This window comes from Pantherophis guttatus, chromosome 3, assembly GCF_059756535.1.
Source record: "Pantherophis guttatus breed Tessera chromosome 3, ASM5975653v1, whole genome shotgun sequence".
Classification (NCBI taxonomy): Eukaryota; Metazoa; Chordata; class Lepidosauria; order Squamata; family Colubridae; genus Pantherophis; species Pantherophis guttatus.
Window position 1 is genome coordinate 69,346,994 of NC_142065.1, and position 20,338 is coordinate 69,367,331.

Consider the following 20,338-nt stretch of genomic DNA (forward strand, 5'->3'; position numbering starts at 1 on the left):
AATTGTTTTTAATTGAGAATACATTGGACTTAGTGATCAGCAAGGGTATAGCTGAAGAGCAAGGATTTGTTTTAAATAAATTGCTATGCATTCTCTAGAGACTCATATATTTATTTTATTTTGTTGTTAATTTGGTTCATTAGACAGGCAAAATGACAGGTGCCATACTTCTTCCATCTGTAATTGAAATTATTTAATTGTAGCAATTTGTCAAAAGCAGCAGTTGTTATATAATTGAAGGTAGCTGTCAGAGAAGAAGCTGTTGGATGTAATTGATAATTATTGAAAATGGCCCTCTCAGGCTTTCTCTTACTAATTTATAAGTTTAAAAGCATTGCTTTCATAGACTGATTTTAATTTGTTTGGGAATGCATTCTTTTCAAAGACATATTTTTCTAAGCGGTGAAGCTTCCTTTTTAAAGGTACAGTTTATCCCAATCGTGGCATATGTCCAAGATTTGGAATATTATTTTGTATTTTTGGTTGGTTTTTTCCCCAAGTGTTTGTTCCAGGTTTTTCCAAGTCCATTGGAAAAAAGAATATTGCACTCTTAATATTGGTAAATGTAGGCAGAACGTAGATTAATAGCTTTATTTGGGAGTGAAGCAGAGGGATGAAGAACATTTTTTAAAATTAATATGATCTGCTGCCTTACAATTACCCTGTCTGAACGCTAAGCTAAAAGGCAAGATGACTTACGAAATCTGTTCATGAAATAAAAGTGATGAGAGATGGCTTTCACTGCCCAAAGTGGCTACTTGGCAGTGTAAATTTTAAGAATTTGAAGAGCGGTGTGTCATTTTTTTTAACAGCACTGAGCAAGGGGATTTATCATTGTTCCTCTTGATTGCAGCATCCCTGCAGTCACATGATTTCTGTTTGTGATCCTCACTGTTGGCTTCTGGCAAGCAAAGTCAGTGGGGAAGCTGGCTGGAGGTTGCAAATGGTCATGTGATAATGCAACTGTATGGGATTGTCAGGCATATTCATTGAGTTCAAAGCACAAAAGCACTTATTTTTACTACTTATACACAAGAAACTAGTCAACTAATGTTCAAAGTTAAATTGGCCCTAGATCAGAGGTGGGTTTCAGCAGGTTCTGACCAGTTCTGGAGAACCGGTAGCAGAAATTTTGAGTAGTTCGGAGAACCGGTAGTAAAAATTCTGACTGGCCCCACCCCCATCTATTCTCTGCCTCCCAAGTCCCAGCTGATCTGGAGGAAATGGTGGATTTTGCAGTAACCTTCCCCTGGATTGGGGTGGGAATGGAGATTTTACAGTATCCTTCCCCTGGAGTGGGGTGGAATTGGAGATTTTACAGTATCCTTCCCCTGCCACGCCCATCAAGCCATGCCCACCAAGCCATGCCACACCCACCAAGCCACACCCACAGAACCGGTAGTAAAAATTTTTGAAATCCACTACTGCCCTAAATAAGGGTCTACAGAATTCACAGGGTAAGGCTGGACTTGGGTCTGTTGTGGCAATGCAGAATTAAATGTAACTGATGACACATTTAACTCTATCTTCCAGCTCAACCTGCTCTTTTCCTATAGGGATTGACCTAATGACTGCAACCAGGACTGTTGCAACTGTTGTCCTGGAGCACAGTCATGCAACAACAGTCATCTGTCATCGTAAAACAGAATAACAAAAAAATGGAGTTGAAAACCTCCAGTATTGGAGTCCACAACTTCTGGAGGCAAGCCATTCCATTGATTATTTTAACTATCTGGGCTACTTTTAAGCTCCAGCTGCCTCCCTGGCTGCCCAGAAAAAAAGAAATGGGGCCAAGAAGACCCTTCCATACTTTTTTAGATGGCTGCCATGTTTTCTTCATCCCCAGGCAGTTCCCAGGAAATTTCTCCTTAGTTCTATCCATTGCTTCTTGTTCTGCCTTCAGGTGCTTTGGAGAATAAATTGACCCCTCCTTTTTGTGGCATTCTCCTAGTCACACTTTACACTTGTCACACTTGTGACAGCCTCATAAGTCACACTTCATGATCACATCGCCAAGCCTGGTCAGTCTAAAACAAAACCTTGCAATCTTTTTTTAAGTGGTTATCAACTCCCATCAGGTTTCCTCAAACCCCATAATAAGTGTTTAGAAATGTTTGAAAATATGTAGCTATTTGGTATCATATCGGCATTTATCATAGAAATAGAAGTCTTTCTCTTTGTATCTGGACAGGTGTGTATGTGTGTCTTTCACTGTGTGTCTTTTATTCCCTTTTTAATATTAAATTATTAAATATTAAATTTATTAAATAAATAATATTGAATATTAATTGAAATTCATTTTACTTGTGAAAGACTAAAGTATGTGTATTCCAAATATGGGCAATGGAAATCACTCAAGACAACTATAATTTTCTTTAATGTGTTGGGTTAGAATAGATGAAACCAGTATAATATGAGTCTTTTCAAGTTGTAGACATCAGTATAAGCAGCATATAGAACAGAGGGATGGTAATAATATGAGTCGTTTCAAGTTGTAGACATCAGTATAAGCAGCATATAGAACAGAGGGATGGTAATAATATGAGTCGCTTCAAGTTGTAGACATCAGTATAAGCAGCATATAGAACAGAGGGATGGTAAGATCACTCTTTAAAAAGATCCAGAATTCCCATCTTTGAATGTTGGTAGAACAATAATACATTCAGGAAAGGGCATTATGAATATTATTCATTCTCTTGGTTTTGCTAGCTTCCCTAATTTTGTTTATTTATTTGACTTATTTATGGTTTGACATTGATAGATTAAAAGACAAACTCTTGTAACAAAGGCAGAAAGAAGCAAAATGAATAATAAATACTACAAAAAAATTACAAATGAAAGCAAATATATGTGTCCCAGGATAATGTTGCAGGATCTAATATGGGTCGGTCACTGGGACCAGAGGTTTAGTCTTCCACGTTTTTGGACTTGTGCTGGAGCCCATCTTCAGGGAACTGCTGTCTATCAGGGTGAGCCACAGTGACACAGTGGCTAGAGTGCAGGCTACTTCTGCTGCCAGCTGCCTGCAATTTGGCAGTTCAAATATCACCAGGCTGAAGGTTGACTCAACCTTCCATCCTTCTGAGGCGGGTAAAATGAGGCCCCAAATGGTTGGGGGCAATATGTAAACTCTTAGAGAGGGCTGTAAAGTGCTGTAAAGCAGTATATAAGTCTAAGTGCTATTGCTATAGCTACCGGAGTGTATGCATTATTGTGTAAACCTCTGGTCCTGGTGACCAACCCAGATTAGATCCTGAAAATAAAATTAAGCAGTGCATTATACAGATGCTTTAGCACCTGGTAACCAGAAATAATATTCCCTGCTTAACTGAAGAAGACTGGAGTACACACCCTTTACAGAAATTACAATTGCTTTGTTAGGGCCGCAAGCCAGAATTCTGGGGATCTGGAAAGTAGCAGCACAGGAAAAGCTAGTCTGTGCAAACCTGTAAAATGCATATTTCTCACTGAATAGCGCTGAAGAGTTGTAGCAATTCTTTGTTCAGAACCTCGAAAACGTATGTGTTTTCATTTGACATCAGCCTTAGCATATATTAAGTATTTCCAAGTAAGTTCCTATTACTTATATCATAGATAAATAAATGAGAACAGTTAAATGGCTCTTTTTGCTGGGCTTTTAAAAACTATGTGTTTCTAGTTCTTGATTTTGCTGATCAGTGCTAGAACAACACACAAAAAGTCACACACATTAGATTTTTTTTTTTTTTTTGGCCAGAGTATGAAGTTACATAGACTGTAATATTTCATTCATCAGACAGCTATGTGCTGTATATGCTCTCATGTGATAGATCGTCCTAGAGAGTAGAGAAAAATCACCAAAAAGGAGACAGACTCTCTTGGCTGAGATACCTGTGGTAAGGGGCGGCCAATAAATTTAATAATAAATAAACAAACAAATAAAATACAACTTGTAGTGAAGTATGGGAGCTGGTTAATATTTAAGGGACAGAAAAAAACTGAGTTATTTTCAAGTCACGTTTATATTGCTGCAACAAATAAAGTTAGTGTTACTGTTTCATGGTAGTTGCATCTGAATGTTGGTATGAAGAAGCAGAAGAGAAAGAGTCCTTGGATTACAGCTATTTGTTCAGAAACCATATGAAGTTATGAATCATAGCTACAACTAATCCTCAAGTGTTTTGTCCATTGCAATATCTTCGCAGTCAAGTGATCAAACTTTGGGTACTTGGCAACCTGTCCACATTTATGACTGCTGTAGCAGGTCATGTTGTCTTGCCCTATGCAAAACTGCCTTTGCTTCAATTCCCCCTATCATGATCTCTCCTCCTTTGATGCTTTTCCCTACTTCCTTCTGCCACCAATCTCAGTTGACCTTCATGGTCTTTTTCCTGTTGTTGGCCCAGATCTAGGTAAGGGTGTAGCCCTGGGAAGTGCATGATGGAGCCTCATTTGTTGAAAGGAGCATGCCAGGCCTAGCCAGTGGGGAGGCACACTGATAGACCCAGTGGAGGAAGCAGGGTTGTGGTAGATGGAGAAGCCTTGTTCTCACCATCTTAGTCCTTGACCTAAGATGGTTAAGTTATGTTTCTCTCCCTTTGTTGACATAAAGTCAGGATCCTTATATCAATTCTGACGAGTTGTCAGATCTATCATTTTTTCCTCCTTAAGTGTCATCTAGCAATAATCATTGTTTAAGCTCCATTCAAAACTCACCCAAGAAACTGTTAACTCTTGTTCCTTTTTCCTAAAACATGTTTACTGTCAAGCGTAATCCAGATAGTTGCTCAAATTTACCTGGCAAGTAGAGATTCAAGGACACAGCTCCTAAATATATGTGTGTTTATAATGTGTGTAAGACATAAACATTATTAATCATTTTCTCCTATGTGTGTAACTTAAATGGAGTGAGAATGTGTTTCTCAGTGGGAGGGAGAGATTGACATTTTTGTGTTGCAATAACCCTGTCTGATCTCAGGCTCTGATCTTCATTATTCTACCTCTCATAGCTGATCCTCCTTATGATTATAATTTTTATTTATATATTTATTTCTAAGAAAAATGTTTGCCTTTTTCTGTCTCCTCCCCATCCCTAATTCTTTTGTGTCGTGTCCTAAATATCTGAGAGAATTGGAATATCTTAACTGATTTTTATAAGACTCTTGGAAACTGGGGTGGGGAAGGGCTAAGGGCTTATAAATTTTTTAAACCATTGATGGTTGAAAAATTGAATTCAGCACAGAATTCAGGGCGCTGGCTATCACTGAACAGACAGAAGTTGGTACAGACTCAACTTTATTATTCAGCCATCACAGTTAGTATGCAATATGACAAAATGACATTATTTATGTGAAAATAGCTATTTTCTTTTGGAAATGTATTTGTCTCTTTTCCATTTAAATAATTTGATTTAGTTTCCATATTCTTCGACATCATGTTTGGACTTTGGTGGTTTAAGTAACTTTTACATCTTATGTGACTCTATTCTTAGTCTCTGCTGAGAACATAGGAATCTTTTTGGAGAGTTATTACTGTTCTGTTGTAGAGTATAATAAATGTTCTTTATTCTCTACTCCCAGTCTTAACATGATGACAAATAATAATGTATCTGGGGGAAGGGTGCCCCACCATCTGCTTTATATTTTGAGATTGCATAACATCAGCTTTAGTTCTCTGAAAGATTGCCATGTACATTGTCAAGACTATAACATTAGTCAAATTACATATACTAAATGCTGAATTGTTTTAGCATATGGAACTAATTTTCTTGCTCCCCCCTTCTTTTGGCTTTAAAAAAGTACCTTGATGACATATTTGGTACGTTTCCAGCTCTTCTTTTTTGAGGGTAAATAAGAGTTTCCAAAAGGTTATGTCTAGAAATACACTGCCTCTTATGGGACTTTCTTCTGATTTTTATAGTCTAGAAGTCTTTCATTACAATATTAGTCTAACTTGGAGCAATTATTCTCTTTGTCTCACTGGCTTTTACAAATATTTATTTTTGTTAGAATTGGGCCTCGACAGTTCAAATTCTTGGACAGTAGGCCAAACAGAACAAGTTTTATGAATATGCTTTATCTATTGTGGTGACAATTTAATTTCCTCTTAGTTTTTACAGTCCTGTAGCAAGCATGTTTGTTTGTTTATATACAGTATTTATGTACCATTGGGAGTTCAGAAAATGATTTACATTGTAAAGATCAATAAAAAGACAAATCTACCATAAAATACGAAATGCATTTTATTAAATAAAATTAATTATATAGTTGAGGGAGGGAGGGAGGGAGGGAGGGAGGGGGAGAGAGAGAGAGAGAGTTCTACTGTTGACAACAAATTCTCAACTATTTTCCCAAGAAAAGGAAATCTGGAGGAGGATAATATTAGCAGTAAGGGAATTATGTTATCCTATCTTTATTCCTGGAGATTTCTCAAAATGCTAACTTTATTTCTTGAAAAATTGATGGCTGAATATATTTCATAAACAAACTTGTGTCAGATATGCCATCTCTGCTGCTTCTTGCAATGCTAGCTTCCTTCTTGTTTGTACATTGAATTTATTACCTATTATAGTTTTTCTTAATCATATTCAAAGTATTCAATGGAAGGTTTTGGAAAGTCTAAGAATAACATTGCTTCATCACTATTGCATTGTTTGTTGCATAACAATAATTTGATTCTGCCTTTTCTCTGTTCAATAAGATCGCATCTTTTGAACTTCATATTTTCTTTGGCTTTCTAGCGAAAATAAAAAGAATACAATATTTCTTTTTTAATAAAGGACAGTTTTATCATTTTTAAATATAAAGCTCAAGTAAAAGACTAGCTTTGCACTATAGATGGAACTCATAATGTTAGTTGGGACCATTTCCTTTGTTTCTTTTGATGTCCAGAAATTCGATTAGAAAAGAAAATAATTACCATTTAATGTCTTTTCTTCTGATATTAAATTATGTTCATAACCTAATAGGGTGAGGTGGACAATATTTGTAGTGTTAGTAACTGATCAGAGCTTTTAATGAAGCTGTAAAATGAAAGGACACTTGACTGTTGCTCATTTAGAATAGTTGTATTTTTACTTTTTTAATCCTTTTAAGCTCACTGAAACCTGAAAACTCAGAAGATTTACTGGTGCCCTCTTCAAGGGTGACTGTGAAATCAAGAGTTCAAATTTCTAAAATTCCTGAAATCCCCAAGAGGGAAAGAAATCAGGGAAAATGACAATCATCAGCTCAGTGGAACAAATATAAAATTATTTCACAGTAGAATAATGGCTGAAAGACTGCTGGGGGAAATTGTCTTGCCAATCTGCTTTTTATATCTTCATTTGATTTGATGATATATATATATATATAACACTTGCTTCCTTGTCTCGAGTGCAAAGTGGAGGTCAGAGAACTGAACTGACTTAATCAAGACAATCAGAATTCCATCTGTAGAAAAGAAGGAAATCTTTACAGGGATTTGATCCATGTCTATTTCCCTACAAAATATTATTTTCCACTGATCCTCCATCCCATACTTCTTTAATTTTCATTATCTGTTCTATCTTGATATTTTAAGTGTGTTTTTTTAATAGTGATGTACATCTGAACAAGAGCATGTGTTCATTCTCAATAAGTAAAATTAGAAATTCTGGTTTGCAATGTTTTGTATAAATTTAACTTTAAACCTCTGATTTTAGAGGCAGAAGATATATTTTTATTGCACAGAATTAAATGCTAGATGGTCTTAAGATAGGTTTTTTTCATATACCCCCGCAAACTCACTTAATAGAAGAAAGGATATGGTTTAACTAAGATGTGCATTCCATTAACAGTGTCAGTATGTGTTTTTCCATAAGATGGAATATAAGATAGAAGTGTTTATGCTGTTTAGAAGAGAATATTTCTAGCTCAGAGTTAAACTATGAACAACATTGTTGATGTCACCTAGTTTGGTAATGAAACATTTGCAAGAAAACAGCCAAGTTCCAAGAGCACCAAGAACCCCACAATTTATGCTATTTGCTTGATGATTATAAATAATTCAAATTAATTATACTTAATAAAATATACAACCTATTTTGGATATTGGTTTACAACCACTGTTGTAAAACAACATTTTACCAACCTCGGAAGGATGGAAGGATGAGTCAACCTTGAGCCCCGTGAGGATTGAACACCAGGCTGTGGGTAGAGTTTGCCTGTAATACTGCACTTTTAAACAGTGAACCACAGAGGCTCCTCCTAATCCCCCACCAATTAAATGCAGGTGGGAGAAAAGGAGATTGAAGGTTCCACATCAGCTTTCTATACATGCTGCTTCTCATCTACCATCTTCCTTTGGGTCCTAGGTTGGTTGAAGGCATGTGGCAAAGAAGGATCAAAAGTATAAGGCTTCTGGAGCCTGTAGGCCTCAGGGTAACTTTCTCCTCACCTTTACAACGCTATTTGAATGCTCCTGTGTTATATTAGGAAGTTTCTGGTTCAAGGATGTGCCTGAATAGTGAGCAATTTCTTGCCTCTGTCTTATTAGAAAAGAAAGAAGATAGCGTCTTTTATTCCAGTGAAATATAAATAAAGTTGCTATAATGGTTAATATAAGCTATTGGATAGATCCAGCTTCAAGTCCCATTCAACCTGAATTCAATTTAACCTTTCAGATCTGGGTATATAAAAGGAGGGAAGTCTACAAATGCCAACCTTGACCTCACAGAGGAATAATTTAAGGACAATAATTAATAATAAAAATTGTTTTTAAATTTTTACTGACCTAGAGAAAAAAGCAAAAGTAAACGGAATCGAATTGGTTTAAAAAAAAAGCAGAGCAGTGTGAAACTGGTCATCAATGCAATATCTGCATTGTTCCTTGTTTCAAACTTGGGGGATGCCTTATGCCTGTGGCGGTACTCCATGTGAACATCAGCACTGGAAGAAGAAAGTACAAGCCCATCCCTTCCCATCATGGCAAATGTCCATGGGAGCCTCTACTTGATATTAAATAAAAGCAGTTTAGAAGTCTAGACTGGTTCCTAATGAATTGAGATCAACAGAGAAGAAAAGCTAAAAGTAAAGAGATTGGAATGGGGGGGAGACATTTTTAAAAAGCTGCATTGAATTAAATGTATATGTAAACAATTCCTATACTTGGGCAAAATCAGATTTCAGATGTAAAGCATAGCTTTTAAAATTTATACCATTTGAACGCAATAGCAGGCACTCTGGATGCAATATCCTAGTCTTTTTCCACCAAAACACAAACATATGTTTAACTTAATTAAGGAAGCATATGTGTGTCTAATGAAACTGGTGTGGTTTTTCATTCTCTATTATGATAATTCTTTTAAACTTTAATCTTTTGCCTTACAATACCTGTACTGAATCCAGCTGCTTTTTATTCTGAATATGTTAAAACCATGATAATTGTGCCTTGATATCTAAGTGGTCTTTCTTAATTTTGTTGCAGCGGATATTCAACTCCTTTGTGTACACAGAAAAAATCTCAAATGGAGAAAGTGAAGTTCAACAGGTAGGAAAGTATTGCTTAACCACCAATACTACAATAATACATACTTATACTAATGTTTTTTTTCAAAATGTTCTCTCCCAAGTCTACATATTCAGTAGGGTTTTTTCCCCTTGTTTGTTGGCTTTTTTCACTTCATTGTGTTAGATTGCTAACTTATAAATGTTTCTGTTGAGAATTGAACATATTTTTGCATTAGAAAATGGTGAGGGATACCCGAAAGTGTTAGACTGAAAGTGTTTTTTCTTAATTGAATAGCATTGATAGTTGCAAAACATTTCATTTTAATGCTGGTGGTTATAGTGCGTTCAAAGTAGTTCAGAGTTCTCCAATAAAGTTTTTCTCCATCAAGAAAAGAGCATTCAAACCCCCTGAAGTGTAAATAAAACCAAGCCAAACAAAGAGAGTTCATCTGGAAACACTTTCCCTTTCTTTTGCCCGTGGGGGGAAAGTGGATCAAAGAATGCAAGGATCGGGAGGGCCACGTGAGCCCACAGAGAAGGACTGTTTGGAAACAAAAAGTCTGCAGAAAAAAAAAAAACCTAAAGAAGCAACTGGCTTAATTGTCCCCAGTCAACACCAGAGGATGGTAACACGGTCCTTTTGGCTACACTGATTAGGATAGACATGGAATTATCTTGGGATTCTGCTTTCTGAGACAGATGCCACTTTTTCTGTACGTTGCGCAGCATATAGGACTTATTATAGGCATGTGTCCTTCAGTGTCAAACTCCACTGCTACACTTATTGGATATGGAGAAGACTACTCTGGGTGTGCTTAACTGTCAAAGTTTGCTCTACAAACATTGCTTCTCCTGAGCCACTTATTATGTATATAGATTGGCAGTGGAATTTGACATTGAAGGACACATGTTTGGTATTAATTTTCCATTAGACATTTCTTCAAATGTTTCTCTGTAACTTTGTTAAAAGCAAAAGTTGCACAGCATATAGGACTTATTCTAGGCATGTGTCCTTCAGTGTCAAACTCCACTGCTACACTTATTGGATATGGAGAAGACCACTCTGGGTGTGTTTAACTGTCAAAGTTTGCTCTACAAACATTGCTTCTCCTGAGCCACTTATTATGTGTATAGATTGGCAGTGGAGTTTGACATTGAAGGACACATGTTTGGTATTATTAATTTTCCATTAGACATTTCTTCAAAAGTTTCTCTGTAACTTTGTTCAAAGCAAATTCAGCTGGGTTACTGCCACACAAAAAAGAATCCAAAAAGGTTTTTAGAAGGCATAACAAAAGAGATTTATATTCATATCCTGTTGAGGAGCAATGGAAACATTTTAGACATGTAACTGATAATTTAAATAGTTTATTGTAAAGCTTTTAATATAATTATGTTAGCAAGTGCATTTTTTGCCATTGGTTAAACCCGATTGACCTTACACAATATAATAAAGGAATTTGTAAAAATATATTAACTATTCAAGGAAACAGTCTAAGCTGGGCATTCATTTATCTTGCTCTTACCTACTCTATGGATAAATTTACGTTTAATCCCATCGTATCTAGCTCTATGCCAGATTGCTGTAACTGGATAAGTAAGAAAGATAGTACTTGTATTTGTAATCTAGCACATCTGGAGATTTGAAGAGATTAGACTACTACTATTTCTCTTTTTTAAAAAGGTATTTTTATTGTTTGCTAACAATTAAAAGGGAAAGAAAAGTCTAATTTGATAGTGACAGTGATATAAAACAGAGAAACAAGTAAGAAGCATATAGTAAATAAAAACGTTAAAGGATAACTTTCTAGTGATACATTCTCCCTTTCCCTTCCCTTCCATCCATTTCTTACAATCAGGACATTTATACATTGAACACTGAAGATAATTGCTTTTAAGTACTTTTTTTTTTTTTTTAATTTGATTTATATGCCGCCCTTCTCCGGAGACTCAGGGCGGCTTTCATCTATTATTTTTGTTATTGGTTTGGTAACTTTTTTCTTTAAAAACCTTGTGCTTGTAGATGAGTTTAGGAGAGTTTGGGATGGGGTGATGCAACCATTCTGGCTTCCCTGGCCTCTTAGGAGCTTTCAGTGCCATTGACCATGGTGTTCTTCTGGACCAACTTTGGTAGTTGAGAGTGGGAGCCACTTTGTGTGGTGGCGTTCTACTTTCTACTTTCTGGTTCCAATCAGTGTTGGTGGAGAAGGAGAGGTGAATGAAGGATGTTCCTCCAGGCTTCAGTTTTTTACTTGCCTCTTTAATACCTACATGAAATTTCTGGGGGAAATAATCTGATGTCATGGGGTTCAGTATCATCAGAATGCTGAAGATATTCAGTTATTCATTTCCACCACTAGATGGACAGATGAATGCTGTTGCAGTCTGGCTGAGTGTCCGGAAGCTGTCAGGGGATGAATGGAGTGGCTTTGATTTGATCCTGGCAATCCTGGCAAGTCAGAGTGGCTCTGGATTTTGGGTCCCTCCAGCCTGGGTGATATTTCGTTTTTGACTCTTGATAGCTTTTCACAGATCTGTCTTATGTGTCAGTTGTGCCCTTTCCTGCAACATGCTGTACATCGGGCTGCTTTTGAAGACTACCTGGAAGTTACAATGGATCAAAACGCAGTGGCATGAAAAGTAATGTGTGTCCTCAGATTTACCCATATTACACACCAGTGGCACAAGCTGTATTGGTTTAGTTTCCTTCCAAGTGTAATTCAAGCATACCTTTAAAACTGTATATGGCATGGGACCAGGTTATCTGCGGGACCTCCCTCTTCTTAAGGGTATGTGCCCATCTTCTCAGATAGGTTGGACATGCTACTAGTCTCCTCTTTTCCTGTGCGCTGCTCCCACTATCCATGCATGGGTTAATCCTTCAGTATTTGGCAACAACTGAGTGAAAAAACAAAAGGCTCTCCCCCTTTCCGGCCCCCAAGCCACGCCTCTGTTCCCATGATCCCCCAGTCTTCACTCAGTTGCTGGCAACTACTGAAGTGATTTTTGGAGCTCCACAGGTTTCCAGGTATTGTGCTTCTGTGGGGATCAGCTCCTTCCTTCTCTTTAAATTTTCTTAGAGTCTAGGCTCTCCTCTTCTCTTAAGCGTCTAGGCGTTTGTTTGTTTTCATTTTGAATAGTGGTTTTTCGCACCCCTTTTTTCTTGTGCCTGGCGCTCCGGCGCGAGGCACTTTCTAACAGCTGGTGGGGGGGGGAGCGGAGCCTTGCAGCCCGAATCCACTCGGCAGGCTTCTTATCTGATCGGATCCCTCTCCCCACGTGCGGCGCGCCCGCTAGCAATTCGCGTCCCTCCAGCTGGCCGGCGGCATCGGATTCCCTCGCCCCACACCCTCGTTCTAAGCAGGCACTCGGAACGCGAGGGAGAGAACTGCGGGCGGCTTCGCGCTCATCAGCTGGGTGGCGGGTTTGAAAACCCCGGCCGCCCACGCAGCACTGATCGAGCCGCCGCCGATAACCACCTGCTGGCACTAGCGCGATGAAGAGGAAAGCGCCAGACGCCCCAGCAGCCTTCCCCTGCTCAGGGGAGTCGCACGGCAGCTGGTCGGACCCTCGGGCCGCCAGTATAAGACCCTGCCAGAGTCAGGCACAGCGGAGCCACGTGCCAGCGCCATATTGGTGGACCTGCGGGCCGCCATTTTGGACAGACTCTTCAGCCGGCACCTTCAGAGTCCAGCGGGCCGGCTGCAGACCCCCCCCCCACGCCTGAAAAGGGGGCTGAGCATCTTCCTCCTCTACCACCTGAGGAGAAGATTGTGCACACGCTGAACTCCTTTGGAGAGATCTGCCCTCTGGTGGCGGAGTGCAGCATCAGGGGGTCTGCCCAGCGCTCTCAAGCCTCAACCATGCCACACTCCCCTCCTTCTTCGGATATGGAATTGGAGCTTAGCCCCCCTCATAAAAGCAGCAAAGGGGGCAAGAAGAAATCCAAAAAGAGGCACACGAGTGCCACCAGCAGAGCTGCGTCGGAGGGGGCCTTGCCCTTCCAGGACAGAGATGCGTTAAGGAGGCACAACGCTCTCGAGAGACAGTGGGAGAAGGCCCAGAGGACTGTGGCAGCAACACCATCCAGGGAGCCCGCGACCTTGGACCCAGTGCGTGCTTCCCCTAGAGGCATGGAGTTGGGGATCTCAACTGTATCCAACATTGCAGTGACCCCAAGAACTCCAGATGTGCCCAGGTCTGGCCACAGCACACCTCGCCCGGAGGCAGGCACAGAGCATGCAGCGGAGGCCTCATCGACCCTCCTTCCTGCACAACATCATCGGGCCAGGGAAGCAGCTAGCCCGTCGCCAAGCGCTGACCCGCACCTCCAGGGGGGGCCAGGGACGGCTCCCCCATTGGACTTCCAGGCCATGTTTTCGGCCGCACTTTCCTCCTTCTTCAGCGCAACCCTGCAGCAGTCGTCTCAGGCTCCAGCCCAAGCCGCCCCGAGCCAGTCGCGGCGCCACCAACCCCAGCCCCAGCCTCTCCCCAGACGAGGTCAGGACTCCTCTTCGGAGGAGTCAGACCAAGCAGAGGAGGGACCTGAGGAGATGGAGCTATCAGAGGATGAGGGCCTAGCGCCCGACACACCGGCATTTACAGGCCTCTTCCGTCCAGCCTTGTTCAAGTCCCTCCTCCACAAGGCTCGACTCACAACCAATCTCGGAGTGCCAGAGGACGTCACAACCGCCGCCCCACCAGCAGCGGGGCCGCACGACGCGCTTTTCAACTCATCAAAGCCGCAGAGGGATTTCATCCCGTGCCCTCAGCTGTTTGCGGAGATCATCCAGAACCCCTGGGGACAACCAGCCTCCATGGCCACACCCAGCAATCTGGACAAGAATCTCTACTGCGCAGCCCCGGAGCTAGAGGACCTCCTAACACTCCCTACGGTTGACCAGCCTGTGGCAGCATTGTCCTCCGGTTCCTTGATCTCCACTGATCCTCTTGACTCTCTCAAGGCAGAGGAGAAGAGGATGGAGGGGGCCTTCCGAAAGGCACATCAGGCGGCGGGCTGGGCAATCAGAGCCGCGACAGCAACGTCCTTCTTCAACCGCACGTCGCTTATTTGGCTCCGGCACCTGCAGGACAGACTACCCCCTGAGGACATCAGGCTCCAGCAGGATATAAACAAGATAATAGCCGCCACTGAATACTCAGCAGACAGTTCATTGAATGCAGCCAAATTTGCCTCGAGGACTCTAGCCTCAACCCTTTCGGCTAGAAGACTCTTCTGGCTCAGGCCCTGGAAGGCCGATTTCAAAGCAAAATGGAAATTGGCGGCCGCACCTTACAAAGCCCCAGAGCTCTTCGGTGCCGCGCTGGAGCCTTTGTTGGTGGAGGGGAAGGACAAGAGAAAGATCCTCCCATCGACTTACCGCCGCCAGGAACGCCGGTACACTCCCTACCCGCTACAACAGCCCTTTCGTGCCAGCGCGGGACCCAGGGGGTCCTCCTCTCATCGTCCCCACTATCAGGGAGGAGATAGGTTCCAGGACCGGCAGCAGTTCCGAGACCGAGGGCGAAACCAACAGTCGAGGTGCAACTTCCGTGGTGCTGGGTCGAAGCCAGCCAAACGAGGGAAATGACTCCAGGCTCGCAGGCCCCATAGGGGGAAGGCTCATTCACTTCCACCAGCAATGGGCCAGATCAACCTCGGACTCCTGGGTAAGGCGTACGACTGGTTCGGGACTTTCTATCGAATTCTCCGGTCAGCCACCCCATCGGTTTGTCCGCTGTCCAATGCCCCGCTCCGCAGAACAGCGGAACTTAATGTCGCAGGAGATAGAACACCTCCTGGAAGTCAATGCCATCGAAGCAGTGCCGCACGCCCAGAGGGGTTCTGGGTTCTATTCAACCCTCTTCCTAGTACCCAAGAACTCCGGGGGCTGGAGGGGCATACTAAACTTAAAGCGGCTAAACCTGTCGGTTCAATACCACAGGTTCAAAATGCACTCCCTCAAGTCCATCCTAGCGGGGGTGAGACAGGGCGACTTGCTCCAATCGGTCGACCTCAGGGAGGCCTATCTTCACGTGCCCATTCACCCGGAGCACAGGCAGTTCCTGAGATTCGAATTCGCGGGAACACATTACCAGTACCGTGCGATGCCATTCGGACTTTCGTCAGCCCCTCGCACCTTTACCAAATTGGCGGCGGTGGTAGCAGCCAGGCTTCGAACCATCCCGATCCGGTTGCTCTGCTACCTGGACGACATTCTGATCCTGTCCTCCACTCGAGATCAGGCCACCGAAGACATGAGGAGAGTCCTGCAGGTCTTCCAGGATCACGGCTTCACCATAAACTTCGAAAAGAGTCATCTGCAGCCCACCACCAGACTACTTCATCTGGGGGCACTGATAGACTCGGCCAGCGGCCAGGTTTACCTATCACCGGACAGAGTCCAGAGCATCCGCACTCTGATACAACAGATCCTGTCGAAGAGGAGAGTTGCCCTGATCCATCTGTCTTGCCTACTCGGAAAGATGGTATCCTGCTTCGGCATCGTTCCGTGGGCACGCAGACATTCGAGACCTCTGCAGTGGTTCTTGCTCCCATTTCAGCGAGCAGGCAGGGCCAACTCCAAACAGGCAGTACTCCTCACTCTTCAGGTCCGCCAGTCCCTCAAGTGGTGGACATCGCCATCGCTTCTCAAGGGGTCCAGTTTCCTAGAGCCGGACCGACTGATCATCGCCCCCGACGCAAGCCTTCGAGGGTGGGGAGCCCACCTCCACAACCTGGTGGCACAAGGGCAGTGGTCCCGGCGGGAGAGTCAGTGCAGCATCAACCTTCTGGAACTTCGGGCGATCAGACTGGCCCTTCGGGAGTTCCAATCGACGGTGCGAGGACATCACGTTCTGATCCTGACCGACAACATCTCGGCAAAGGCGCACGTCAACAGAGAGGGGGGCACAAGGTCCCGCACCCTGATGCGAGAGGCCGCCGATCTCTTCAGCTGGGCAGAGAGCCACCTCCTTTCGATCAGGGCGGATCACATCTCGGGGGCATCCAATGTCAGAGCAGACTGGCTCAGCAGAGAGACTATAGATCAAGCGGAATGGCAACTCCACCCACAACTGTTCCGGGAGCTTGCCTCACGCTTCGGAAGCCCGGTGGTGGATCTCTTTGCAACCCCGGCTAATGCTCAGCTTCCCCGCTTCGTGTCACGCTACCCGACACCTCTGGCGGAGGACCACGACGCGTTGCGCTGCAGGTGGCCCGAAGGTCTCCTGTACGCGTTTCCACCAGTGCCTCTAATTCCCCGCCTCATCCGAAAGCTGCTATCGGAGAAGGCCGAGCTGCTCCTGGTAGCCCCGAACTGGCCCCGGAGGCCGTGGTACGCCGACCTAGTGGCGCTCTCCGTGGACCAACCGTGGGTGATCCCACCACGGCGGCTCGTCCTTCGCCAGGGGGAGGTCACACACCCAGAACCCCAGTGGCTGCAATTAGCCGTCTGGCATTTGAACATGTCATCCTGAAAAAGGACAACCTACCAGATGAAGTCGTGGTCACCATCCAAGCGGCTAGACGCCCGTCTACGACCCACATCTACGAGGCGTCTTGGCAGGCGTTCTGTCGCTGGAGTACCCGACAACACACCGACCCTACATCAGCGGATGTTCGTGACATCCTGCAATTTCTTCAAGCCGGCCTTGACAAGGGCCTGACCCCCGCAACTTTACGGAGGCAGACAGCTGCGCTATCTACGGTCATCGCTTGCCCCCCGTACCAGTCGCTCGCGCACCACCCACGCATTAAGGGGTTTCTTCATGGGGCCACAAACCTTCGACCCCCCGCTGTGCATCGGTACCCATCATGGGACTTGACTCTAGTTCTGAGGGCACTAACCGGGCCCCCCTTCGAACCCCTAAACTCAGTATCTCTCAAGTACCTCTCATTTAAGGTGACCTTCTTGCTGGCGATCACCTCGGCGAGAAGAGTCTCAGAGATAGCAGCTCTCTCAGTCCGCAAGGACTTATGCATATTTCGTGAATCCACAGTGACGCTACGCCTGGACCCGGCTTTCATCCCGAAGGTCAACTCGTGGTTTCATCGGGCCCAGGAACTCATCCTACCGGATTTCTGTCCTTCACCCCGAGATGCCAGGGAGGAGAGGTGGCACACGCTGGACGTCCGACGCGCTATCCGCACCTACATCCGTCGGACCAAGCCCTTCCGCCGTACTGAGGGCCTCCTGGTTTCCTTTAGTCCGAGGTCCATGGGTCAGAAGGTATCACCAGCCACGGTCAGCAGATGGATTAAGGCCTGCATCGCTATGGCCTACGATTCAAGCTCCAGGCCGGCACCGGACAGAATCCTCCCCCACTCTACCCGCAGTGCGGCCACGTCGGCGGCCTGGGCCACTCAAGCCTCGGTAGTGGACATCTGCAGGGCAGCGACCTGGTCGTCCCTCACGCCGTTCATTTGCCACTACAAGATCGATGTGTTCAACTCTGCTGAGGCGTCGTTTGGCCGCAGAGTACTTCAGAAAGTGGTGTCGGAGGACAACGGTGGAGACAGTCAGCATCCCGCCCAGGGGATTTGAGCTTGGGTATATCCCATGCATGGATAGTGGGAGCAGCGCACAGGAAAATGGACGTTGTCTTACCTGAACGTCCTTTTTCTGGGCGCTGCGTACACTATCCATAACCCTCCCTCTTGGGCTGACTGCTCCCTCTGTGACTGTCTGGCCTTTTTTTTCATCGGCCCCTGTTTCAAGTTGATGTTAATAAAGTTGAGTTTGATAAAGTTACTCTTGTGGTCTCCTTGTTAGCTGCGCCTTTCGTTCAGACTGGGGGATCATGGGAACAGAGGCGTGGCTTGGGGGCCGGAAAGGGGAAGAGCCTTTTGTTTTTTCACTCAGTTGTTGCCAAATACTGAAGGATTAACCCATGCATGGATAGTGTACGCAGCGCCCAGAAAAAGGACGTTCAGGTAAGACAACGTCCATTTTATATAGGAGCCAAGGTGGCGCAGTGGTAAGAGTGCAGTACTGCAGGCTACTTCAGCTGACTGCTTAGCTGCAGCTCAGCAGATCGAATCTCACCGGCTCAAGGTTGACTCAGCCTTCCATCCTTCCAAGGCGGGTAAAATGAGGACCCAGATCGTTGGGGGCAATATGCTAACTCTGTAAACTGCTTAGAGAGGGCTGTAAAGAACAAGAAGCGGTATAGAAGTCTAAGTGCTATTGCTATATGTTCCATCTTATGTGCCTTTTCCATGTCAGCCACTGCCCTATAGATCACCCTTTCCCCTGAAATTTGGCAGCCCCTCTTTTAATCTTACAAAAATCATTTAAAATCTGACTTTTCTTATAAACACAAGGTAAGGTTGATGAGATGAACTTGTGGCCTGCATATGAAAGTTTAGCTATGACACCAGGGTTTTTTGTTTACTTGGTTAGTTAGTTTTAGTATAAGTGGTTTTAATGTATTTTTAATTGCAAACAGATACTAGCCTAAATTTGACTAAATTTGGCTTGCTGTATAATGTGTAGCAGCAGTCCTCAACCTTTCTGACACATGGATCGGCAGCGGTGGCAGCAGGAGGAAGAGATGGTTTCCTGTGCGCAACTCAATCTCGCGCATGCACAACTAAAGCTTTACATGCTTGCCCGCTGCTTGCACAACCCAGTTCCAAATGGGCCACAGACAGGTACTGGTCTGCGGCCCAGGGATTGGAGAACCCTAATATATAGGATAAAAGGGAGCCATTCCTGTATAGATTTGGTTAGACCTCTATAATAGGTATACACTCTCAATTTTGCGATTGCTATATTTTTCTCACTCTGGCCAATCAATCTATTATTGTTGGCAAGGTTCCTCTTTTCTAATGTACCAAATTTGGTCTTGCTGCTATCAGCATACAGTAATTGTGATATTTTACATTTATGGTTTCTGGAATTATATCTAATAAAAATGTGTGGTTTCAGCTCAGATTTTATTTTTAGGACTTCCTGAGTATTTTGATGTATTTTGTTCAGTACTTTTGAATTTTTTTTATATAACCATTGTACTATATATGATTAAATGTTCCTTCTTTGTTAGCAACATTGTTAGGATATTTTCAACATTTAATGTTATATGATTTGTCTATTTTGGTAATTCATAATGGAGTTCCATATCATTTATAAAATATTTTATATCAATTTCACTTTAAATATTTCAAGATTTACCCATAGCTACCGATGCTGCTGCATTCTGAACAATTGTAGTTTCCAGATGATTTTCAAGAGCAAACCCAGATAAAGAGTTTTGCAGTACCCTAACTAAGAAATGATTAAGGCATGAGTGGTTGCAAGCAGGGTCTCCCATCCAGGATTGGGTACAATTAGCACACTAAATGGAGAGACATAAAGATCTGTACCCACACACAAGTGATATTCAGGCTCTTGATGAGCTGCTACAGATAATTCAGAGGCATGAAACAGACATTACAATTCTGGACCACTATGGAGCAAATTTGGTCAAATCAAGAATGACCTCACATTTGTACCTGCACTACAAAGACAAAGTAATTTCTTATTTCTCCACTCTCCATCTTTACTGCATTGGAAGACTGTGCCCCAGTGGCTTTGTTAAGAGTGGCTCATTCACTTTTGAAGACTAAACATTTTTGGGATCGATTCTGTTTCAGCATGATTTCCCATAAGCTATTGTAACAGTTTTGGACATCAAAATCTGTTCATATGACAGATGGAGTCTTTGTGATATGATATGAGATTCGTTCTGTTTGTAGCTCTTATCTATAAAGTAGATAAAAATATATTTAAAAAAATATTTACCCAGTTCCTGCATTACAGTGCTGGGATATATTCTCCATGTAGGAAGGTCAATTCTGAAGTTTGTATAATAGAATTGGAGTTAACCATTATAACTACTAAGGATATTAT

General features: G+C 43.3%; 1 protein-coding gene across 2 annotated transcripts in view; it reads left to right on the top strand.

The window, feature by feature from the left end:
* The window catches only part of CACHD1 (cache domain containing 1), a 129,810-nt gene that overhangs the window by 30,185 nt on the left and 79,287 nt on the right, over window positions 1-20,338 (top strand). For both annotated transcript variants that reach the window (XM_060689950.2, XM_060689951.2), the window contains exon 2: window positions 9,424-9,486. In XM_060689950.2, the coding sequence (XP_060545933.1) occupies window positions 9,424-9,486 (63 nt within the window). The remainder of the gene's footprint in view (window positions 1-9,423; window positions 9,487-20,338) is intronic.